The sequence below is a fragment of the Carcharodon carcharias genome, chromosome 2 (genome assembly GCF_017639515.1).
Source record: "Carcharodon carcharias isolate sCarCar2 chromosome 2, sCarCar2.pri, whole genome shotgun sequence".
NCBI lineage: Eukaryota > Metazoa > Chordata > Chondrichthyes > Lamniformes > Lamnidae > Carcharodon > Carcharodon carcharias.
In genome coordinates, this window is record NC_054468.1 from 122,415,843 (window position 1) to 122,437,225 (window position 21,383).

Consider the following 21,383-nt stretch of genomic DNA (forward strand, 5'->3'; position numbering starts at 1 on the left):
TCTGGGGTCTCCTAATTGGCTTGTGTTTTGGACCTGCAGCATTTGATAATCTCAATAGCTGTGAACAGAAAATGGTTTCCCCCATGGTTATATTGATGACAAAACAATTTTTAAAAAATCTCAGACCTGGAGCATGTTCCGAATGCTGTTGTCAATGGAGTGATGATGCCTAATAGAAACTTGTATGGATTTCTGCGGGTAAACACCAGATAGATCAAGGGTAGAATAATTCCTCCATGTATGAAATGTCCCAGTATAGAAGCAAGAACGTATTTTCCTAAGCCGGTCACCAGGGAAACAACATCATCCATCTCCAATATTTTGCTGGCAACCAGAAACAGGATTCCAATTGGTGCATACCTGTTTCAAAAAAGACATAAAACAATCAGCAGTGTATCATGACAGGAAGAATATGGCACGGTACACACTAGAATAATTACAACAACAACAACTTGTATTTATATAGCACCTTTAATGTCGGAAAAATGACCCAAGGCACTTCTCAGGAGAGTTATCAATCAAGATTTGCCACTGAGCCACATTAAGGAGATACTAGGACAAGCGAGTTAGATTTTAAGGAGCATCTTAAAGGAGGAGAGAGAGGTAGAGAGATAGAGAGGTTTATTTGGTGGGGGGGGGGGGGGGGGGGGGGGTGGAATTTCCAGAGTCTAGGGCCCCAGGTGACTGATGGCCAATGGTGGAGTGATTAATATTGAGGATGCTCAAGGAGCCAGAATTAGAGGAACACAGAGATCCCAGAAGAGTTTGGAACTGAAGGAGATTACAGAGACAGGGAGGGGCAAGGCCATAGAGGGATTTGAAAACAAGGATGAGAATTTTAAAATCGAGGCATTTACAGATGGGGAGCCAATGTTGGCCAGTGAGCATGGGGATGATGGATGAACAGGACTTGCTGCAAGTTAGGACATGGGTGGCAGTTTTGGATGAGCTCATGCTTATGGAGGATGGAAGAATGGACCCAAACAGGAAAGGTTTGGAATAGTCAAGTCTGGAGGTAACAAAGACGTGGATGATTAACACAATTAAAGATAATCTTTACTCTCTCATTTCCTCAGCTGCAGGGGTACAGTTCCTGGGGACAGCCTCCCATTCAGCATCCAACCCATTCTCTTCATAAACTGCACCCCACACAAACTCAAATTCTGTCTTCAGCTAACAACAGTGTAAGTCACCTTAAGCATTTACTTCCTCCACCACCGACACACAGTGGCAGCAGTGTGTACCATTTACAAGATGCACTGCAGGAGCTCACCAAGGCTCCTTCGATGACCCCTTCCAAACCCACGACAGCTACCATCTAGAAGGACAAGGGCAGCAGACACATGGGAACACCGCCACCTGGAAGTTCCCCTCCAAGCCACTCACCATCCTGACATGGAAATATATCGCCGTTCCTTCACTGTCGCTGGGTCAAAATCCTGAAACCCCCTTCCTAACAGCACTGTGGACTGCAGCGGTTCAAGACGGCAGCTCACCACCACCTTCTCAAAGGGGTAATTAGAGATGGGCAGTAAATGCAGGCCCAGCCAGTGATGCACACATCCCATGAAAGAATTTAAAAAACGTATGCTTCACAGCAGAGATAACTGATTAAAAGTCAGGAGTTAGGAAGGAAAGCTAAATTCTTTCCATACCCCCACCTATAGCTCTTTATTCTAGCAATACTGACTCTGATTATAATGCTCACACCACATGATGATTTCTCTGACACACTCTAACCCAGAAAGAAACAGTGCAAATCTGGAACTCTCTCCCCCCAAAAAACTGTTGAGGCTGGGGGTGGGGGAGGGAGCAATTAAAATTTCCAAAACTGAGATGAGGTGTTTGTGATGGGGGAGACATGAGGGAGGATGGTCGGGGGGTTGCAAGAGAAGCCAGGGGAAGTGGAGGACATTTCTACTCCTCCTAAGAACATGGAGGCAGCCATTCAACCCCTCGGACCTGCTCACCGTTCAGTCAGGTCATGGCTAATCTTCAATCTCACCTCCACCTTTCCACAATATCCCTACATCCCTTAATTCCCTTAGTAGCCAAATATCTATCAACCTCTGTCTTGAATATACACCAAGACTGAGCAAACCCTCTAGGACAGAGAATTCCAAAGATTCACAACTGAAGTAATTTCTCCTCATCTCAGCCCTAAATGATCGGCCCCTTATCCTGAGACTCTACCCCCGTGTTCTAGATTCCCTGATCAGGGGGAAACAGCCACTCAATCTCTATCTTGTCAAGCCCTCCAAGAATCTTCATTGTTTCATTGAGATCACCTTTCATTCTGCAAAAATCCAAGAATCTTTAGGCTCATTCTCTTTAACCTCTGCTCATAGGAGAATCCCTCAACCCAGGGGGGGAATCTAATGAACTTTGGTTGCACTCCCTCTGAGGTAAATATATTCTTCCATAAGGACAGGGATCAAATGGTGCACAGGTCCTGGCCCAACTAAGAAAGGGATTGGCCTTGGCTGTGTTGGTTTTAGACCATAAGATCATAAGACATAGGAGCAGAAATTAGGCCAGTCGGCCCATCAAGTCTGCTCCGCCATTCAATCATGGCTGATAGGTTTCTCAACCCCATTCTCCTGCCTTCTCCCCTTAACCTTTGAAATGCAGAAGGGATCCACCACAACTCGGGTCTTGAGTTAAAATAGCACATTGTGCCCCGATTACATTTCAAGGAATGCATCCTTGCCGTCTGGGAATTAAAATTACGGCTGGTCAAATCAGGAAAGGAAAGCAGTGGCTAAGAGCTCTGCTCCATTTTAACGTAATCATCCTGTTCCCCACCTCGGGTCTGTTTTCCACACGGAGAGGGGGCAGGCTGCCGGGGTGGGTGGGAGGGGGGATGGGGTGCGCTTGCAACATTCCACTATTGAAGGTCCTTCCCCCGCCCCCCACAGATCCACACTGAATAACTCACCACATAATCCAAGAAACCAAGATCATAGTTGCATCATTGAAGGCACTGAAAAACCTAATCAGCTGCTCTCCATCAGGGCCAAGTTTCCTGAGAGCAATTCCAAAAGTCATTGCAAAGAGAATCAGTCCTAGTATGTTCATCCCTTCCACCTCAGTACCAATAGGAACCTGGAATCACAAACACAAGCACAGGGCAGGGGAATAAAAGGGAGGAAATTATATAAATGGAATGATCACTTTTTCACACCAACAAGGAGAAGCTTAAAGTGACGTCTTTCTGGTGTCAAAAAAAAATTGCCTTGTACAGTTTTAAAAGATTCCCCATCATTGACCTGAAACATGGGGTAGAACTTCCCCCCCCCACCACCGTTGTGGGGCTTGTGTGGGAGGGCGGGCCTGCTCGGCGCCCCCGGTCGGGTCCATGCCGCCATTTTACTTGGGCAGGCCAATTAAGGCCCATCAGCGTGACGTGTGCCTGGAAGCGCTGTGCACTCCGTGCGGGCGAGGGGAGGGGTGGTTCCCTGAGTCGGGAGTGCACTCTCTCGCATGCAAAAGAGCACAGAAATCTCCCTGAGGCGCAGAGCTGCCTCAGGCAGATTACATTCCCTGATAAAACATTGAATTAAGGTAAACAAAAATTTTAGGGACATGTCCCCTCTGAAACTGTCACATGGGCTGGGACATGTCTATTCATTTTAGTTAAAACTTATAAAACCAATCAGGAAGTTCCATCCCAGTCTTTGTTCTAATTGTATATTAATTGGGTGTTTTAGTTGCTTTCAGGTGGTTGGCATTAAATGGGGGTTAACTTGTGCTCTATACAAAGGAGCAGATTGAAACTGTGGTTGTTGGGTTTGGAGGTGCATGTTTGTAACATGTATCTCTGTAAATAAAAGTTTATAGGTGTTGAGAGACCAGACTCCAGTTCTATCCTTCACTAACTGGCTATCTAAGTTCTAACAACTCTTACCTTTTCATATGTAGTGTTTCCAGATGTTACATTTCCATCAGGAGCAGCTGTTAACACCCATTTGTAATCTGTCGCATACTGAAAAATGAAGCTTGTGTTAGACCTGTCCCAATTCATAGATCAACATAAATACCAACACATTCTGCAAATACATTTCTTTGGGAACATCAAGATACCAACCACCGCAATCAGTGACCCCACTAAAGGCAAATAAAATAGGTATAATTTCATTCAGAAATGTTTACATGAATTCTTGTGCCCACCATAGTGAAGTCACTTTTAACAGTATGCTTTTTAATAGTGCCAAAAATGTAGGAGCTTTCATTTGTTCATTATTTGAAAGTTTAAAAATTATCGCTATGATTTAAATTCACACAACAGAGGAAATCTTTTCCAAGTGTTATTTTGGAAAGTTGGCATGTCCTTTCCCAACCTTAGATGGATATTTAGCAAGGATTCCAACTTGGAACTTAGAACTGTGCACTTGTGAGAAATGTCATCAAAATCTAAAATTTAGTTTGTGAACCAGGGAAAACTAGAGTGGAAAATGAAGTTACAGCATTTATTGCTTAAAGAAGAGACATGCTGTCAAAGCTTTTTGACTTGCATTCATCAGGACAGTTCACAAGAATACCAATAGTAAGGGGGACAACAATTTATACTATATGAGAAGAGTGTGCTGATTGGTTGGCAAGTGGACTCTGACTGGTAGAGGCATTGCCATGGAGAATGAGCAGGGAACAATTAACTTTTTTTTCCATTCATGGGATGTGGGCATCGCTGGCTAGGCCAGCATTTATTGCCCATTCAGAGAGCATTTTTAAGAGTCAACCACATTGCAGATAAAGACAGCAGATCTCCTTCCCTAAAGGGAACCAGATGAGGTTTTACAACAATTGGCAATGGTTTCATCAGACTTTAAATTCTATATTTTTATTGCATTCAAATTTCACCATTTGCTGTGGTGGGAGTCGAACCCAGAGCATTACCCTGGGCCTCTAGAATACTAGTCCTGTGACAATGCCACCATGCCACCGCCTCACCACAAGCTTTTGTTCAAATTCAAACCAGGCAGGTCGACTCTGATTGGTCAAGGCGTTGCGATGAGGAATGATCCAGGGAATAGCTGTCCCCCAACATTTTGTTTAGTTGAAAAAGGCACAATGCATGGGATATGCTTCTTCTGTTTGCAGAGGACAGGGCCCTGTGTGTGAGTATATGTGGCTTCTAGCACACATAAGTGAGCCACGCTGCAAGCCTGATTGATAATCTTAAATTGTTTTTCAGCATAATTCTTAGCACAGTCAGGATTGTTTAGCAAGTGCTGTTCCATTCATGGATCTACTCCAGCTGTTTATTCATTTCCCTGTCACATTGCATATGTTTGAATGTTTCAATGGAGTGAAACTTACTGATCGGAAAGCTGCAGCAACAAGATTTGAGGGAACCAGGTTTCTGCAACAAACAAAAAACACAATCTCTCAGTGATCCATTTTGGAAATAATTCATAAACTTAACACAGAAAAATAAACAATAACTTCATCTCAGGCAAGAAGTGGAACGTGGAGTGTTGATGAGAGCGAAGTTTGTGATATTTGATTCTAGTTTGATTGTTTTTCACCAGTCCATTTCTCATCCTGTGTTCAATAGTTGCAAAATGTTTCGCAAATCTGGCATTAACTACAAAAGAAAAGTGTTTCAACTGATAAAGTTTGAACATGTGACTTTTCCATGTCCCACACTTGCCACCTGACACAGTGTTCAGCAGCTGTCACTTTAATTTGCTGTTGGAAGAGGCTTGTAACAGCACAACACTTCAAACATAATTTTGTCAGTCCTGAGGCTGTCTTTCCATTGTCATAATTAATAATACGCACAACAAAAGTGTGAACTTTAATGACCTGCAGCTTCCTTCAGGCTCAGGTGATGTCAGGATCCAGCGTCTTGAGCTGGTTTAAGCAAGGCAGGAATAACGGGAGTGCTGGGATTGCAGGTTCCAATTCTTCACTTTATTCGGAAAGTTAGGAGGCTGACTGTCACCCTCAGCCCAGACCTGTGAAGTAACTGCACTAAATGCAGCTCAAGGCCAAAGGTGAAGCAGCTCTGATTAGAGCTACCTATAACTTTGCTGGTGTTCGCACTGCACTAATATAATGCGAATACAAAGGCAAAATACAGCTGGAAATCATAAGTTAAAGCAGAAAGTGCTGGAAATACTCAGTAGATCGGGCAGTGTCTGTGGAGACAGAAACAGGAATAATGGGTAGAATTTTCTGCTGACCAATTATTTTGAGGAATTGGGACTATTTCCAGTATCCCAACCCGATACAGCTCTGCAGTGCGCACCCTGATGCAGTCTTCCAGGAGACGGCCTCCTAATTTGCTGCCTCTGCATCACTTTCCAATTAACAGGAGTGGGTGGGTTCCTGAGGCTCCCAGCCCAGTTGGAGAGCCCACAGCTGGGGATAGCTGGGAAAGGGGACTGTGATGCCCTCAGAAGTGGGAATGGAATGCTGTAAATTAAGAGGCCCGAGGCTGGCATAGCCATTGGATTGGGGGAGGGGAAACCCCTCCAGTGGATTGGTGCCTGCTGTGGATACAACCTTACATCCCTGGAGCACTGTCACAGGGGTGTCTGACTCCGCTGGCCTGCCAGGCTCCGTGCTCAGTGGGAGTCAGCTCGGATGCCGCAACAATACCACCAGATTCCACACTCTTCCTCCCACGAACTCCTAATTGGATGAATTGGCTACCAGCCACTGCCAGGCAGGTACCCATGCTGCACTGACCTAGCCTCCGGCAAGGAGGTGGGAACTCATTGGGGTATCAATCTGACACCCTCGCCTCTCATTTCGCTCCCCTTTCTGTTTTCAAACCTGCAGAAGACACTAAGTCTGTATGAGTGAAGTAATAAGGAATACATTGAGTATAGAAACAGCTATCTAGGAGACTGTATTTTGACTAGAGTTAGTTATGGGTGTACTATGGGATAAATAACAAAAAGACATTGACTGCTTTCCATGTTCCATCATGCAAGATAGGAAACATTCATGTTCCCAATCACCCAGTGCTCACCAACTTTCATTGGCTTCCGGTCAAGCAATGTCTTGATTTTCAAATTCTCATCCTTGTTTTCCGGTCCCTCCATGGCCTTGCCTCTCCCTATCTCTATATTCTCCTCCAGCCCCATAGTCCTCTGAGATATCTGCACTCCTCTAATCCTGCCCTCTTGTGCATTCCCAATTTTAACTTCTCCACCATTGGTGAGCTGTACCTTCAGTTGCCTAGGCCCCAAGCTCTGGAATTTCCTCCCTACACCTCTTTCCCCTTTTCTACCTCCCTTTCCTCCTTTAAGATAATCCTTAAAACCTCCCTCTTTGGCCAAGCTTTTGGTCACCTGACCTAATCTCGTTAGGTGGCTTGGTGTCATCTTGGCTTTATAATGATCTTGTGAAGCAACTTGGAACATTTCATTATGTTAAAGGCGCTGTATAAATATAAGTTGCTGTGGGAAGTTTGTGTTGACATAAGGGCATGAGGTTCGGAGGCTGTGGTTAATCCTATTAAAGAAACTACAGATCCCAGTGACTTTGACCTACTCTTGCTGAAGGCAGCATGAGCAGGCAAGACAATACACAACTTCCAGATAACTGCTCTGCAAGTGATTTACAATCAATCCCAATCTCAATCTCAATGGCTTCAAATTTAAGGGGTCATGTCTTTTCTTTGATTCCATTAATCAGGCATCTTGGTGTTTATCCCATAAAATCCCAGCAGGCAGGACAGCACTAGAGTCCTCCCAGCCACGTGGTTTTGGGGTGGGGGGGGGGGTGGTGGTGGTGGTGGTGGTGATGTGTGTGTGTGTGTAAAGCTCCACCAATATTTCTGTATTTCTAGGGGGCAGCATGTTAGGGGTTAAGTCTGTTTCATTCAAGGTCTCTCAAATGGGAGGGGGTGGAATTGTAATAGTTCTACCCTAGAAATAACAGCATAGATATTATATAAGATAGTGTAAACGATGACTCAGTTATCTGAAATGGTCACATTTATTAATAAGCTTTGTAGCCCACCAAACAAGATTGGCCTTATTCAGTATTGACCAAATAGTCATTCTGGGTGGTATATTGTCTGCATGTGATTATACGAGCAGGCAGACTCTCACTCTCTCAGTCACTGGGCTGAATTTTCAAATCGGGATGGGAATGCAACTCCCGGATGATGGCCTGGATTTTCATCCTTGCGGTGGGCAGCAACAGTCAGGAAAATTCCCAGCTTGGCCCAACCGCCTCTGGAGAAAGCAGCTCCTCATGCAAACGTATGCCCCCCCAACATTCACCCACTATGGCTGCTCATGCCCCCATGCCAAGCTATGGCACTTTAATGCCCATTCACCCACTATACACTGAATGGAACTAATTAACCCTATAGTGACAGTTGGATGTGTAAAACAAAGCTTTTAACAAAGTAATTTATTGTTAACTTTCCAATTTCTTTTAAAAAAAGTACTTTAATGGAGGTTTGGGCTCTCAGCCAAGAATACATAATGAGGCTTGGCTGAGAATCCAGAAATCCATTAGTCTGTTGAAACACCTGAGCCCCAGGGAAAACATTGCTTGATTGACAGCTCTGGCTCTCTGATTTATGCCATCAATTTCATAATGTTTATTTACACAATATAAAGAGGTTTCAAGTGCTTGCAATTTGAGCCATTGCTACTTTAAAGGGTCTGGATGATCGACACTTTTATTGTCCTGTAGTAAAAAGGAGCTATTTTTAAAGAAAGTCCAGGCTTCCACTTTCACCTCTCCGTAGAGTCTCATCCACTCCAAGGAAATCCAACCCAATTCCCGCATCATGATCCCACGCTCCATTCGTGTCGCTCACGCAGCACTATCTTTAAATGTAAATGCCCTAACTGGGCTGGAGATGAGCTCACTGCTCAATTAGCGGCAAAAAGTATTATCAGGAGGTCAGAGCTGCCTGAAAAGCACAAGTTCAAAGGCAGACGGTAGCCATGATAGGGCCTGCTGCTGCCTTACAGAAGAGAAAAGGCAGAACTTCAGGGGGCCAGCAGCCTCACCAAGTACACACGATCCAGAGCAAGATTTCCCCAGCTCCCAAAAATTTTCAACAGTTAAAAGAAAACTTTAAATTCCTTAAGGAGTCAAAATGGGCAGAAGTTAATGATCCATAAATTGGAGGTGATCTCCTGCTCTCCTTTTGAAAATAGCGTTGGGTTCCGGAGGTGACAGGGTCCAGTGCTGCTCTCTGACCCCACTGTAGCTGAAAATGCTGACCACCGTGTGTGTAATCCTGCGCCCATGTTTTGAAGTCAGAACGAACGTGGCATTGAAGGGTAGGATAAAGGAGAGTCTCTATTTAGAGAGAAAGCAAATGACATCTTTGTTGATTTCACAACTGAAGACTGGAGGAAAATAAAGACTTTCATTGTGGAAACAGTATAGTGTTCATTCATGTATTTTATGTAAATAAAGCAGTTATTGACCAAATGTGCAGTATCTCAGTAAAGTGCTATTTCAGTTCACAATCCTTAAAGAGGAGAGTTCCCCATGTTCTATTTCAGTATCTGGTGATGGAGTCAGGGTCCTGTGTTATGATCCCTGGGTTATACTGTTGTTAACATACATTAGGGTAGAAAAGAGTGCAACTCATGATCATAGGGAACATAAGATTCGCTTAAAGGGATGATTAATAATGCAGAAGAAAGGTGTCTAACACAAAACTGCCAATGATGGAGAAGGGAATAGAGGGTTATGATGTTAGATTTAGATGAGGAAAGATGGGCGGAGGCTTGAGTGGAGGATAAACACCAGCATGGACTGGGTTGGACTGTGTGATGAAGACAGGTTCAATCGAGGCATTCAAAAGGGATTTGGACAGTTATCAGAAAAGGAAGAGAGTGTGCAGGGATATGGGAGAAGGTAGGAGAGCGGCACTAAGTGATTGGTCATTCGGAGAGCTGGTGCAGACACGATGGGCCAAATGGTCTACTGTGCTGTAACAATTCTGTGATTCAATGGAGTGTTCATGTGCAGCAAGGCTCATGGTGGATCTTCCTGCCCACTCGAGTCCCTTCAGTGACCAATTAACAGCCACTTAAGGGCTTCCACCTGCCTTCAGTGCAATCTTCCCAGCTTCAGGTGGGTCCACCTGCCTAACTGGTAACATTGTGCAGGCTGCATGTGGGGGGGGGGGGGTGCACGGTGGAGGGGGCGCCTCTCAATCTGCATTAATCTGTGCTTGATCAAGGGCATAGACATGGGGCAGGGAGCTGGCCACTAACTGACACCCTGCGCCCCTGCCCTTGCTGTTGACCCCCATGGCCCCTCTCCCCACAACATCCACTCTGCAAGACCCTTCTCCCACCCCCCCAACAGGACTTACCTTGTTCCTGGGTCACTCTGTGATCCTGAGACTTCCACCAGCAACCAGCGCCTCCTCCGTGGCGCTGCCGAATGCAAGAACCGCTGGCCTCTGATTGGCTGGCAGCTCTTGGCGAGTGGGAAGTTGTCCTTTAGGATCCTCAGTTGGGAGGAAGGCCCACTGCTGTCCACTTAACTGCCTGATGGAGGGAGATACAGGGCCCTTCCTCCTCAGAGTCAGTGCGGGATGCTTTGTCAGGCAGTGCGCGAGACACCCGCCAAGATTGGAAGATTCCACCCATGGCTAATCGGTAAGTTCCTTGATCTCCAACTGAATACTGTACCCATTCTACAAGATGGCATTGATGAATCATATAGATGAATCATAAGCAAAAGCTGGATGAAAACATGAGGGAGAATAAATAGAAGGATATGCAGATAGGATGAGATGAAGAGGGGTGCGAGGAGGCTCAAGTGGAACAGAACCACCAGCACAGGGCAGTTGGGCTGAATGGCCTGTTCTGTGCTGTACATTCAGCTTGGATCTGCCTTAGTTTCTTAGCAAGATGAACAGCCTTGCAAGACGCATCGTCATAGCAAACATACCTGTGAAGCTTTAGTCTTTTCAGCCTTTAATGACAGAACTCTACATGAACAATGAACAGATTCCAATAAAGCTTACTGCACATGATCACCTAATCCTCTTTCCAAACACTTGGACAGCAGTGTGAGGTAAAGTTAGAAATGGCTTATAGAAAATTAACAGGATCATTCAAGACATTGATTAAAAGAGACGATTTAACAGCCATAATCAAAGGGATATTATGAAGTTTGATTGCTGATATGAAGTCTAAATAGGTTAGTATTTTGGTTTACAATGTGCTTATGTTTTCACATTGGTGTAAAAATGTTCACTTTATTCCTGGAGCTTTCTTTGTGGTTTGTCCCTAGCATCCTGGGTTTGATTTCTTTCCGTGATTATTAACGTTGCGATTTGATTTTCATTTCTCGCTATTAGGAACTCACAAAAAATTGAAATAAATGATCAAACAGTGGTTTGTAAGGACAGCACAACACAGCAGATTGCTCCTGATAAGATTACTTGTAATAGACAGTAAACTCTGTTTGGGGAGTGGTGGGTATGTAAACCAACACTGGGCCCAATCCCATCAGTTTCCTGACCGGCGGAATGGGTTAAAATTACCCCCATTGGACAGGGTGTAAAAGCAGCATTCGACCTGACCCTGAGGATTTCCCATCTACCAGATTCAATTAAAATTGCACCCAATGTTTCACTTTTAGCTATACCCAACAACCTGAAGTTATTCTATGTTTTTGAGAATTAAAGGTTTCACTTTTAAACATGAATGAAGTACTGAAACAATTGGAAACTGACACTGTCCATGACAATCACAAATTACTGTACTCCCATTTGTAGAGCTGTTATTCCGTTCATTTAAAGTGTTAACTAGTTTGGCTCCTTGCCATGTATTGCCCGAAGTGAGAAAGGTAACTTACACCAGGCCCCTGCCAGTTCAGTTTTGTTGTTTAATTCCAGGCCGTGGACAAGGAATTATCCGGGCTGGCATCACTGAATGTTTACACCTATAGAATTAGGAATTTTGTGCATGGAGACAGGTGCTTTGAAAGTGTGACCTATTACTCCATGGCAGAGTGGAGTGTAACACCATTGCCACGTCTTAGTGTTTACAGCAATACTCTTTCATACAAAAAGACTCACTTTAGGTCTTTACATGTTAAACTGCACCTTTCCATTGTTACTGACACTGTTGCTGTTTGCCAGATTATTTCTGTTTGTGTTGAATTCTGCAAGTTTGATTTTCAGGAGATTTTCAGAGCTGTGCAGAGCCCCTCAAACTCTGCAAGTCAATGTTTTTTGCGAGAATAATATGCCGGAACGTATTTGTCTAATTGAGTTGTTGAGCGGCTCAGTTAGCAAAGCGCGAGGAAAGCTGAACCACACCAGACCAGGACTGTCCCAGATCCAATTCTCCATCTATACTGGATTACTTGATCTCACCTGATCTCTCCACTACTCTCTCCTCCTTTAAGACACTCCTTAAAACCCACTGCTTTGACTAAGCTTTTGATTACCTGTCCTAATATCTCCTTATTTGGCTCGAGATCAAAGTTTGTTTGATAAATGTTCCTGTGAAGCACCTTGGGATGTGTTACTACATTAAGGGGCTATATAAATACAAGTTGTTGCTGTTGTTTCACATGAGGTAGGACGTTTACATATTCCGCAATCAGAAATGAATTGTTCTGTCCCTAACTGTTTTTATGACATTTCCTACAGGAACGCTACGTTGTTGGAATGTTTTTTTTTTAAAAAAAAGTCTACAAGTCTCTTTACAGGTTTATATTTCAATTGGAAAACTGCAGGTAACAATAATACTTAGCTGGAGATATCACATCCTCACTGAATACATCTCCAGTGTCTCTATGGCACCTTCCCCAAGTCACCACTACAGCAGAGTCTGATCTAATGTTCACCCAACACCTACACACAAACACACCCAGAGGGGGTAACAATCAGGAGTGAGAGGCCAAGTCAATTTTACACTCCTTAACTCCTGAGTGTAATGCTAACTCTCATGCCCGTCAGCTTCACTCAGCTAGTTCAGCACAGAACAGACAACACACCCGAAACTACCTGTTGTGTGGCCACATGTAATCACTGAATTAACCCACTGATTTATCAGTGCTACTTTAAATCGCACTTTCACGTGTTTACCTTGGGGATGGCCCTGTGCTGTTAGCTACATTCAAAATCACATTCAAAACTGCACAGCTAAATCTGTTTCACACAGATCTTCCGTCTCAACATGCATTGACTCCTCGAGCACTCTTCAAATCAGCAGCCAGGATGAACTAAATTTTAAATTGAACTAATCCCCTTTAGCAGTCAACAATGCCCACATCCCATGAACGAATTGAAAAAAAAAAATTGGCCAATATTCCATTAAGACATTGGGCATTATGTTTAGTTATAAATTCACTGAAGTACAGCGTTTATGAATTACAAGTGGAATAAAGTGTTTCAAAACTAATATTTTGTTTCTGGGAGTTGGTTAGTTTAGACGGGCTGAAAGGCGGGGGTTAGGGTACCTCCAAAATAGTTGCCCTCTGGCCTGCCAGCCAATGGCTGCCTTGGAATTGCTGCTGACCTCCGGACTCAGCGAGGGTGAGGGAAGCGGCTGGTCTAATGCCGGGAAAAAGCTGGCGGGTTTTGAAAACGGTCCATGAGTGGGGCTTCAATTGGCTGCCTGTCTCCATGGAGTGGATTGTTGATTTCCATGGCAATCCGTCCTGGGACACTCAACCAGAGGCAGGTCAACATCAAGGAGTCAGCCTGAAGCACAACGATCTGAATTTCACCACCACTGACCCCATCCCACCTCCTCCCCATGCACCCCCCCCTGTCCCCCTCCACCACCACTGCCATCACCCTGAACCCCCTGTGCCTTGGTGGCAAAATTTAGCCCAGTAATTATTCTATTAAATCATCAGTAGATTTTCCACAGTTTGTTGCTATGTTCTTTGGGAAAGCTGTAAGAGTGTTGTTGTCCTTCAAGCAGTTATCATCAGTGGGGAATTAAAATATTTAGATATTGCATCTGAACTTTTATTGTACAAAACAGTCCAAAGTTCGTTCTCATTCTCTCAGACTCCCTGTCTTCACCCTTCTCATAACCTGAAGGTGCTGATGTCCCTGGGGTACAGCTTTTCTTTTCTATTTTGCAGAACCTTTTTGTCTGAATTTCTGACACTGGAGTTATTTCAGAATAGAATAATTAATCTACAGGAATATCTTTCCACATCTCCCAAGATCTCAGACCAAAGGCTGAAGGAGAACGAAGCAGGTTTTGGTGATGGACCATAGATACCTCTCTCTGTTAGAAGGAAACAAATGGTTACATAGGTTGAGGGGGGCACCGCTCCACATCAAGCATGAGGTAAGATGGAGAGGTAGACCTCCATGGGCTACCACAGCCAGCACAGGGATTTAACCTGTACTGTTGGTGTCATTCTACACCACACTCTACCCATCTGAGCTAACCAACTCCCAGACTGCTAGTTTATCCTGGTCTCCCATCATTGCCTCTACTTCTTCCTATTTATATCAGCAGTTGCCACAAGGATAGTTTCAGTATTTGCTTGCTCTTCATTGGCAGATAAATCCCAACCAGCCATAGCTTCTAGCTTCAATGTGTCTTTTCCAACTGCTCTAATTGCCTTGGGAAGTAAGGGGTCTCCAAGATCTATTTCCATTTCTTTTCTGATTAGGCAGATTTCTTATCCATATGTTACCAGCAGAATTCCCAACGGACTGAATTCTCCCATGAGCATCAGGAACCCAATGTCAGGACCATGTGCAAGTCCTGAGCCCACTCTTGTTGTCAAGGTGCCCGCTAGTGAGACTTTACTTGAGGTGGGCTTCCAATTGGCCACCACCACATTCAAAGTCCAATTAAAGACATTGGGTGAGTTCCTAAGGTGGGGATCCAATGAGAAGGGCCGTAGCACTGTCCAGCCAATAGCCTCATTGATAGAGGTGGGTACTGCTGAGGCAGAAAGGTGGGTGCTAGGGTACCTCCAAAGTGGTTGCCCTCTGGCCATCCCGTCAATGGCTGTCTTGGAATTGCTGCTGACCTCCGGACTCAGCGAGGGTGAGGGGAGGAGCTGGTCTAATGCTGGGAAAACGCTGGTGGGTTTGAAAACGGCCCATGAGTGCCTGTCGCCATGGAGTGGATTGTTGATTTCCATGGCAACCTGTTCTGGGACACTCACCCAGAGGCAGGTCTACAACAAGGAGTCAGCCTGAAGCACAACGATTTGAATTTCACCACCACTGACCCCATCCCACCTCCTCCCCATGACGCCCCGCACCCCCCCCCAAACCCCCCACCCCACCACCACCACCACCACCCTGAACCCCCTGTGCCTTGGAGGCAAAATTTAGCCCAGTAATTATTCTATTAAATCGTCAGCAGATTTTTCCACAGTTTGTTGCTATGTTCTTTGGGAAAGCTGTAAGAGTGTTGATGTCCTTCAAGCAGTTATCATCAGTGGGGAATTAAAATATTTAGATATTGCATCTGAACTTATATTGTACAAAACAGTCCAAAGTTTGTTCTCATTCTCTCAGGCCCCCGTCTTCATCCTTCTCATAACCTGAAGGTGCTGACGTCCCTGGGGTACAGCTCCATTTATACCATTCCCCCGACCCCACCGACTACAATTGTCTTTTACCCAGATTAAAACCAGAGGTGAGCAGGGCAATTCACAAAATCATGATGCACATTCCCAAAATGAGCCTGTTTTGCACTCCAGCATGACCGAATGGGCTATTTTTGTGCACCTGGTAATCCTACTCCTGTTTCACACATTCAGCAACTGTGTGTTTCTGGACCTGGACACAGTCTGATAAGAGTGAAACTGAGGTTATTCATCAAACAGCCTTTACATCTCGTGAGAAAGTATTTGTACAATTCACTCCCACGCTGCAATAATGGTTTCTGACCAAGGCTTCCAGCCTAATCCTAATCTTGTCAGGACAGATTTTAAACAGTAGAAAATGTAGAGATATATTCTACATTGCACTGATAAGAGAAAGTTCAATTTTAGATCTGACATTTCTCCGGATTAAAACGTTGTTCAATACATTCTTGCAATTTAATGATACGATTTTTGTTACTGCATCCAATTAAGTTTTCCACTATTATAACATTTTATACTGTTTAAAATCTGCACGAGGCCAGCGTTTGTTGCCCAGCCTTAATTGCCCTGGAACTGAGTGACTTGCTAGGCCACTTCAGAGGGCAGTTAAGAGTCAACCACACTGCTGTGGGTCTGGAGTCACATGTAGGTGAGCCTGGGAAAAGGATGGCAGATTTTGTTCCCTAAAGGGCCGAATGGGTTTTTTTAATAATAATCAGTGATAGTTGTCATGGTCGCTGTTACTGAGACTAGCTTTCAATTCTAGATTTTATTAATTGAATTTAAAATTCACCAGCTGCCATGCTGGTTTTGAACCATTACCCCCAGAGAATCTAAGACATTAGTCAGGTGACACCACCACCACACCATGGTCACTGGAGAGAAATAGCAGTGCCCAAATAAAGACAGAAAATGCTGGAAATATCCAGGAGAACTGGCAGCATCCTTGGACAGAGAAACAGAGTTAAGATTTCTGATCTTTCATCATTAAGAGAAAAAAACTGCTAAGCAGTTCTTGAGGAGGTTTTCTATTGTGGACAAGACAGAAATGCTTTCTAGAACATTTGCTTTTCATTTAAATGTTTCTGTGTAAAGGCTGGCTGAACAGGCAGCAGTTGAAATTCTCAAAAGGATCTGCACACAAAACAGTAGCTGAATCTTTTGAAAGGCCAGATTGACTGGCTAGTCAGGTTTTATTAGTATTCCATATTCATATTTTAATGAGTTTTCAATGTACGTAAAAAGGGGGTGTTCGATATAACAAGAGCCTAGACATAAGCTGAATAAAACAAGCAGCGAGCAAACAGAAAGCGCTGTTCTGTCTCAGAACCTCTCACTCATCAGGATGAGGAAGTGTCATTGAGTGAAGGGTCCTGAAACAGGATATGAAAGGATAAAACTCTAAAAAAAAATACACAGACAGCAAAACTGGGGAAATAGAAATAACAATCGTCATTTTCTTATTCAGATGCTTCATTAAAAATATGAACTAAAATTATCATTGTCATTTGTCTTGAGAAGTTATAATTTGCCTGTCCCACCTGTGGTGGGAATGGGTGCGGGCAGGACCAGAGAATTTGGAGAGCAGCCAAAAGCCCGAGACTTTGAGCGGAATTTCCAATTCCACTGCTGGCAGGACCAGGAAAACCCACATTTTGTATTTTCTGGAAAGCCAAGACTGGGGAACTGCAGCTCCCAGTACTACATGACCAATGTGTTAAACATAGAACTGCTACATAAGGAGATGAGAACAACAACACTCAGACCTGTCATTCAGTTTAGTTTAACTTTCTTGGTGCTTATTTTTTTTTTGTTGCTGTTACTCAAAAGCTAAGAGATGTGTTGACACCACGCCCAGTTTACAGGCATAAAACGAGTGATGATGCTGGGTGCTGGGGACATAACGAATCCTTCACCACATAGACTGCAGCAGTTCAAGAAGGTGGCTCACCCCTACCTTCCCAAGGCCAACTAGAGGATAGGTAATAAATGCTGGTCTTTCCAGCGATGCCCACGTCCCAAAAAATCCTTTAAAAAAATTGATCAGATGTGAGAGGGAAGTCAGAGTTTGCATAATTTCAGGATACAAAGTGAATTAGTCTGATTGAGATGACTTTCCATTGAATGCCAAGTTGATTGCATGGTGAAGTCTCAGGTTACGACCTTAAAGACAAGAAATAAAAGCAGGAGTAGGCTAATCGGCCCCTTGAGCCCCATTCTGTAAGATCTTCTCTCAAAATTCCACTTTCCCGCCCTTTCCCCCATATCCCTTGGTTCCCTTAGCGTTCAGAAACCTATCGAGTATATTCATGAATAAACTCAATGACTGAGCACTCGGAAACCTCTGGGGTAGAGAATTCCAAAGATTCTCTCCTAAAGGAATGGTCAACTTGGGCATTTTATTGTCCCAAACTTCTCAATTATACAAGAACGATATGTCCAAATTACTGACTGACATCAGAACAAACCTCAAGAAATGGGAAGCTCTTCACTTCTATTCATCAGTTAAGGTCAACACTCTAAATATAACAAATTAAATGTTTACTATATCTTCCCTGCTCAGAATTAGATGCAGGATGCATAACTTTGTTTAGCAGAGTAAATTTCTTCCATTACATTTAACCAAAATATATAATGATATTACAAGGGGTGGATAGGGATACATTACTGCTAAGATCAACTGCCATATCTTCAGATACACTCAAGGTGTGATTACAGTCCTTTGATTATTGGCTTCATTGGCCTTTTATCAGCCATTAGAAATGTAATGATTATAACAACTTGTATTTATATAGCATCTTTAACCTCGTAAAACATCCCATGGTGCTTCACAGGAGTGACCAAACAAAATTGGACCCTGAGCCACATAAGGTGATATTAAGACAGATGACCAAAAATTTTGTCAGGGAGGGAAGTTTTAAGAAGCACCTTAAAAGGAGGAGAGGGAGGGAGAGAGGTGGAGAGGTTTAGGGAGGGAATTCCAGAGCTAAGGGCCCTGCAGGCAACTGAAGGCACAGCCACCAATCGTGGAACAATGAAACTTGGGATGTGCAAGAGGCCACAATTAGAGAAGCTCAGAGATCTTGAAGAGTTTAAGGCTGAAAGAGGTTACAGAGACAGAGGGGAGGTCATGGAGGGATTTGAAAACAAGGATGAGATTTTTAAACAAAAACTGACAATTGTCGTTCTGTTAGATCATTCTGAATATTCTCCAAGTTAGAAGTTCTACACTCCAGCTACAGATGTGGCCCAATGATCTCACTTCAGGTGACATATTCTCAACTTTGAAATATTTGCTGCATTATAATTTACATTTGATATTAGTGTGGCATTAAACTGCTAATGTTAAACCCGCGTTCTAACCACGGAGACCACTGACAATCTTCTGACTTTGTTGTTTTTAGATCAATTGCAGTGAGGTTGACAGTAATAACAGATTAAGCGCACTGAATCAGCTAACTGAAGATTGCCAGATCAATTTTCAGGATCCCCAGTTCATTACAAGTAGTGCTCATGACTGCCCTTTGATCAGAGGTTTTACTAATGATAGAGGCCCATTATCTTGTCTCTCTAGCCCTCCCCAACTTTCAAAACTCACTACTGCCAACACATTGAAGGATAATGAAGTGACATCTGGTCACAGATGAAAGTGCTTCTTAAGCGTAGTGACTGAGTTTGAACATGTTCAGCCATTCAGAACAATACTCTCAGCCACTATGATCAAATGGATCTTATTAATTAGATGCGATTTCTAGCCCTAATGCGGGAGCCAATTAGATTCACACTGACTTGTTTAAGGGCACTGACCAGGGGCAGAAGCTTCTCTTCTCTCTGGTGGGGAGCTTGGAGATGAGAAGGGCATTTAATTAGGCGGACTGGAAGCCCTCCGACTTGCCACCTCTGTCTGAATTAAGTTCTGAGTCCATGATCGACCTTCCTGCCCTGTCACCAATTGAGGCCCCTAAGTGGCCAATTAATGACCATTTAAGGGCCTCATCCCACTGCCTCTGGGATGAACCCACCGCAGGCAGGGCTGTCACCATGCGGCATACACTTCAGGCTGAACCTGTGTCAGCTCCGGGGATCCTCAATCAAAGGCACTCAGTGCCTGATCGGGGAACTGCATATTGAGAAGGGGATGGGGGGTTGGGGGGGTGAGGGGGAGGGGGGGTGGATGATGCTGCTGAGTGCCACTCTCATACCCTTGCTACTGACCCCCCCCCCCCCGTACCCCGCTTCCCACGTCGCACACACCACAAAAACCCACTCCGCTTGATTCACCTGCAGCCTGGGTCACTCCGTGATCTTGGGACTCTAGTGCCTGACCTTCCGGCCGCAGCCACAGCCTCCCCAGGGGCCCTGCTGAGCACAGGACCTGCCATCCTCTGGTTGGCCAGAAGCGCTCATTAGGCGAGATTTCCGCCCCCGGGGTCTTGATTCCAGGGGAAGGCCCACTGCTGGCCTCACTACTGCTTGATTGTCACATTGTTCAGCGGGCCTTCCTGGAAAGAGGCAGCACAGGTCTCTCACCGGCTCTCCAGCAGACAGGCAAGGCCCCTGACACCTCAACAAAGATTCCGCCCCATGTAACAAACTTTTCCACCACGCCATTTTGGAGTAGGACGTAAAATTGATATTGAAAGTAATAGGCTGAGATGTTTGCTGGAAACTCATTTCACAGGAGTAGGAAGAGGCCATTCAGCCCCCTGAATCTGCTCCGCCATTCTATGAGAACATGACTGATCTGTATCCTAACTCCATCCACCCATCTTGGTTTGATATCTCCTGTTTAGCAAAAATCTATCGATCACAGATTTAAGATTATTAATTGAACTCCAGCATCTACTACTTCTTGTGGGAGAGAGTCCCACTCTTCTGCCACCTTTTGTGTGAAGAAGTGTTTCCGGAAATTTTTTTTAAAAACTAGGGGTCACTGTTTAAAAATAAGGGGTCGCCCATTTAAGGCAGAGATGAGGGGAGAAACTTTTTTCTCTGAGGGGTGAGTGTCTTTGGAACTCTCTTCGAAAGACGGTGGACGCAGAGACTTTGAAAATTTTTTAAGGCAGCGCTAGATAGATTCTTGATTAACAAGGGGGTGAAAGATTATCGGGGGTAGGCAAAAATGTGAGGTTGAGGTTACAATCAGATCAGCCACGATCTTATTGAATGGCGAAGCAGGCTCGAAGGGCCAAGTGGCCTACTCCTGCTCCTAATTTGATTGTTTGTGACATGAAGCTATCGATGTATATGATATTGGAAGATATTTTTCTTTTAAAATAGAGGTTTAGTCTGTGGGTGTGTCTTAATTGGATTAAAGCCAGCTAGTCTGGGTGCTTTGATGTGTACTAGTTTTGATATGTAAGAAAGATAGCATGCATTTGCATTTTTTCAATAGAGCATTCAAGAAGTGGGGTGAAAACTACCACCTAGCTAGCAGAGACCAAGCAATATGTTTACATTACTAATAAAATTGGTACTATGCAAGGGATTTTATTGTTAGAAGAGGCTGGTGATACAATGAGAATATACGTTCAATGAGCAATGCTAGGTATAACTTCAGCAGTTTTGTGCGCAGAGCAAAGGTAATGCGAGATCAAAGCCTGTAAGCCTCCAACTGCCTCCACAGGAACCAGAGTGAAAAGAACCTCATTTTCAATTTGTAAGGTGAAAACACTTTGCCTGGTGTTTGCTTAAGGCTATGAGTTGCTGTTGCCTTAACGGAGATTAGTTTGGGAATTTGTTAAAAGTTCTGATAGTAGTCCTTTGCATCTGTGTTTAATGTGTTGTAACTTAATAAAATGTTTCATTTAGTTTAATATAAAACCTCACAAGAATTGGTGGTTTGATTC

At 44.1% G+C, this 21,383-nt stretch overlaps 1 protein-coding gene across 2 annotated transcripts in view; it reads right to left on the reverse strand.

Moving 5' to 3' along the window:
* slc1a4 (solute carrier family 1 member 4) overlaps positions 1 to 21,383 on the reverse strand; it is a 40,646-nt gene that overhangs the window by 14,991 nt on the left and 4,272 nt on the right. For both annotated transcript variants that reach the window (XR_005945769.1, XM_041210630.1), the window contains exons 2-5: positions 5,320 to 5,362; positions 3,908 to 3,985; positions 2,939 to 3,105; positions 127 to 360 (exon numbers count right to left, since the gene is read on the reverse strand). Coding sequence is in view for 1 of the 2 variants with exons in the window: in XM_041210630.1 (XP_041066564.1) it covers positions 127 to 360; positions 2,939 to 3,105; positions 3,908 to 3,985; positions 5,320 to 5,362 (522 nt within the window). In the remaining variant the exon portion in view is untranslated. The remainder of the gene's footprint in view (positions 1 to 126; positions 361 to 2,938; positions 3,106 to 3,907; positions 3,986 to 5,319; positions 5,363 to 21,383) is intronic.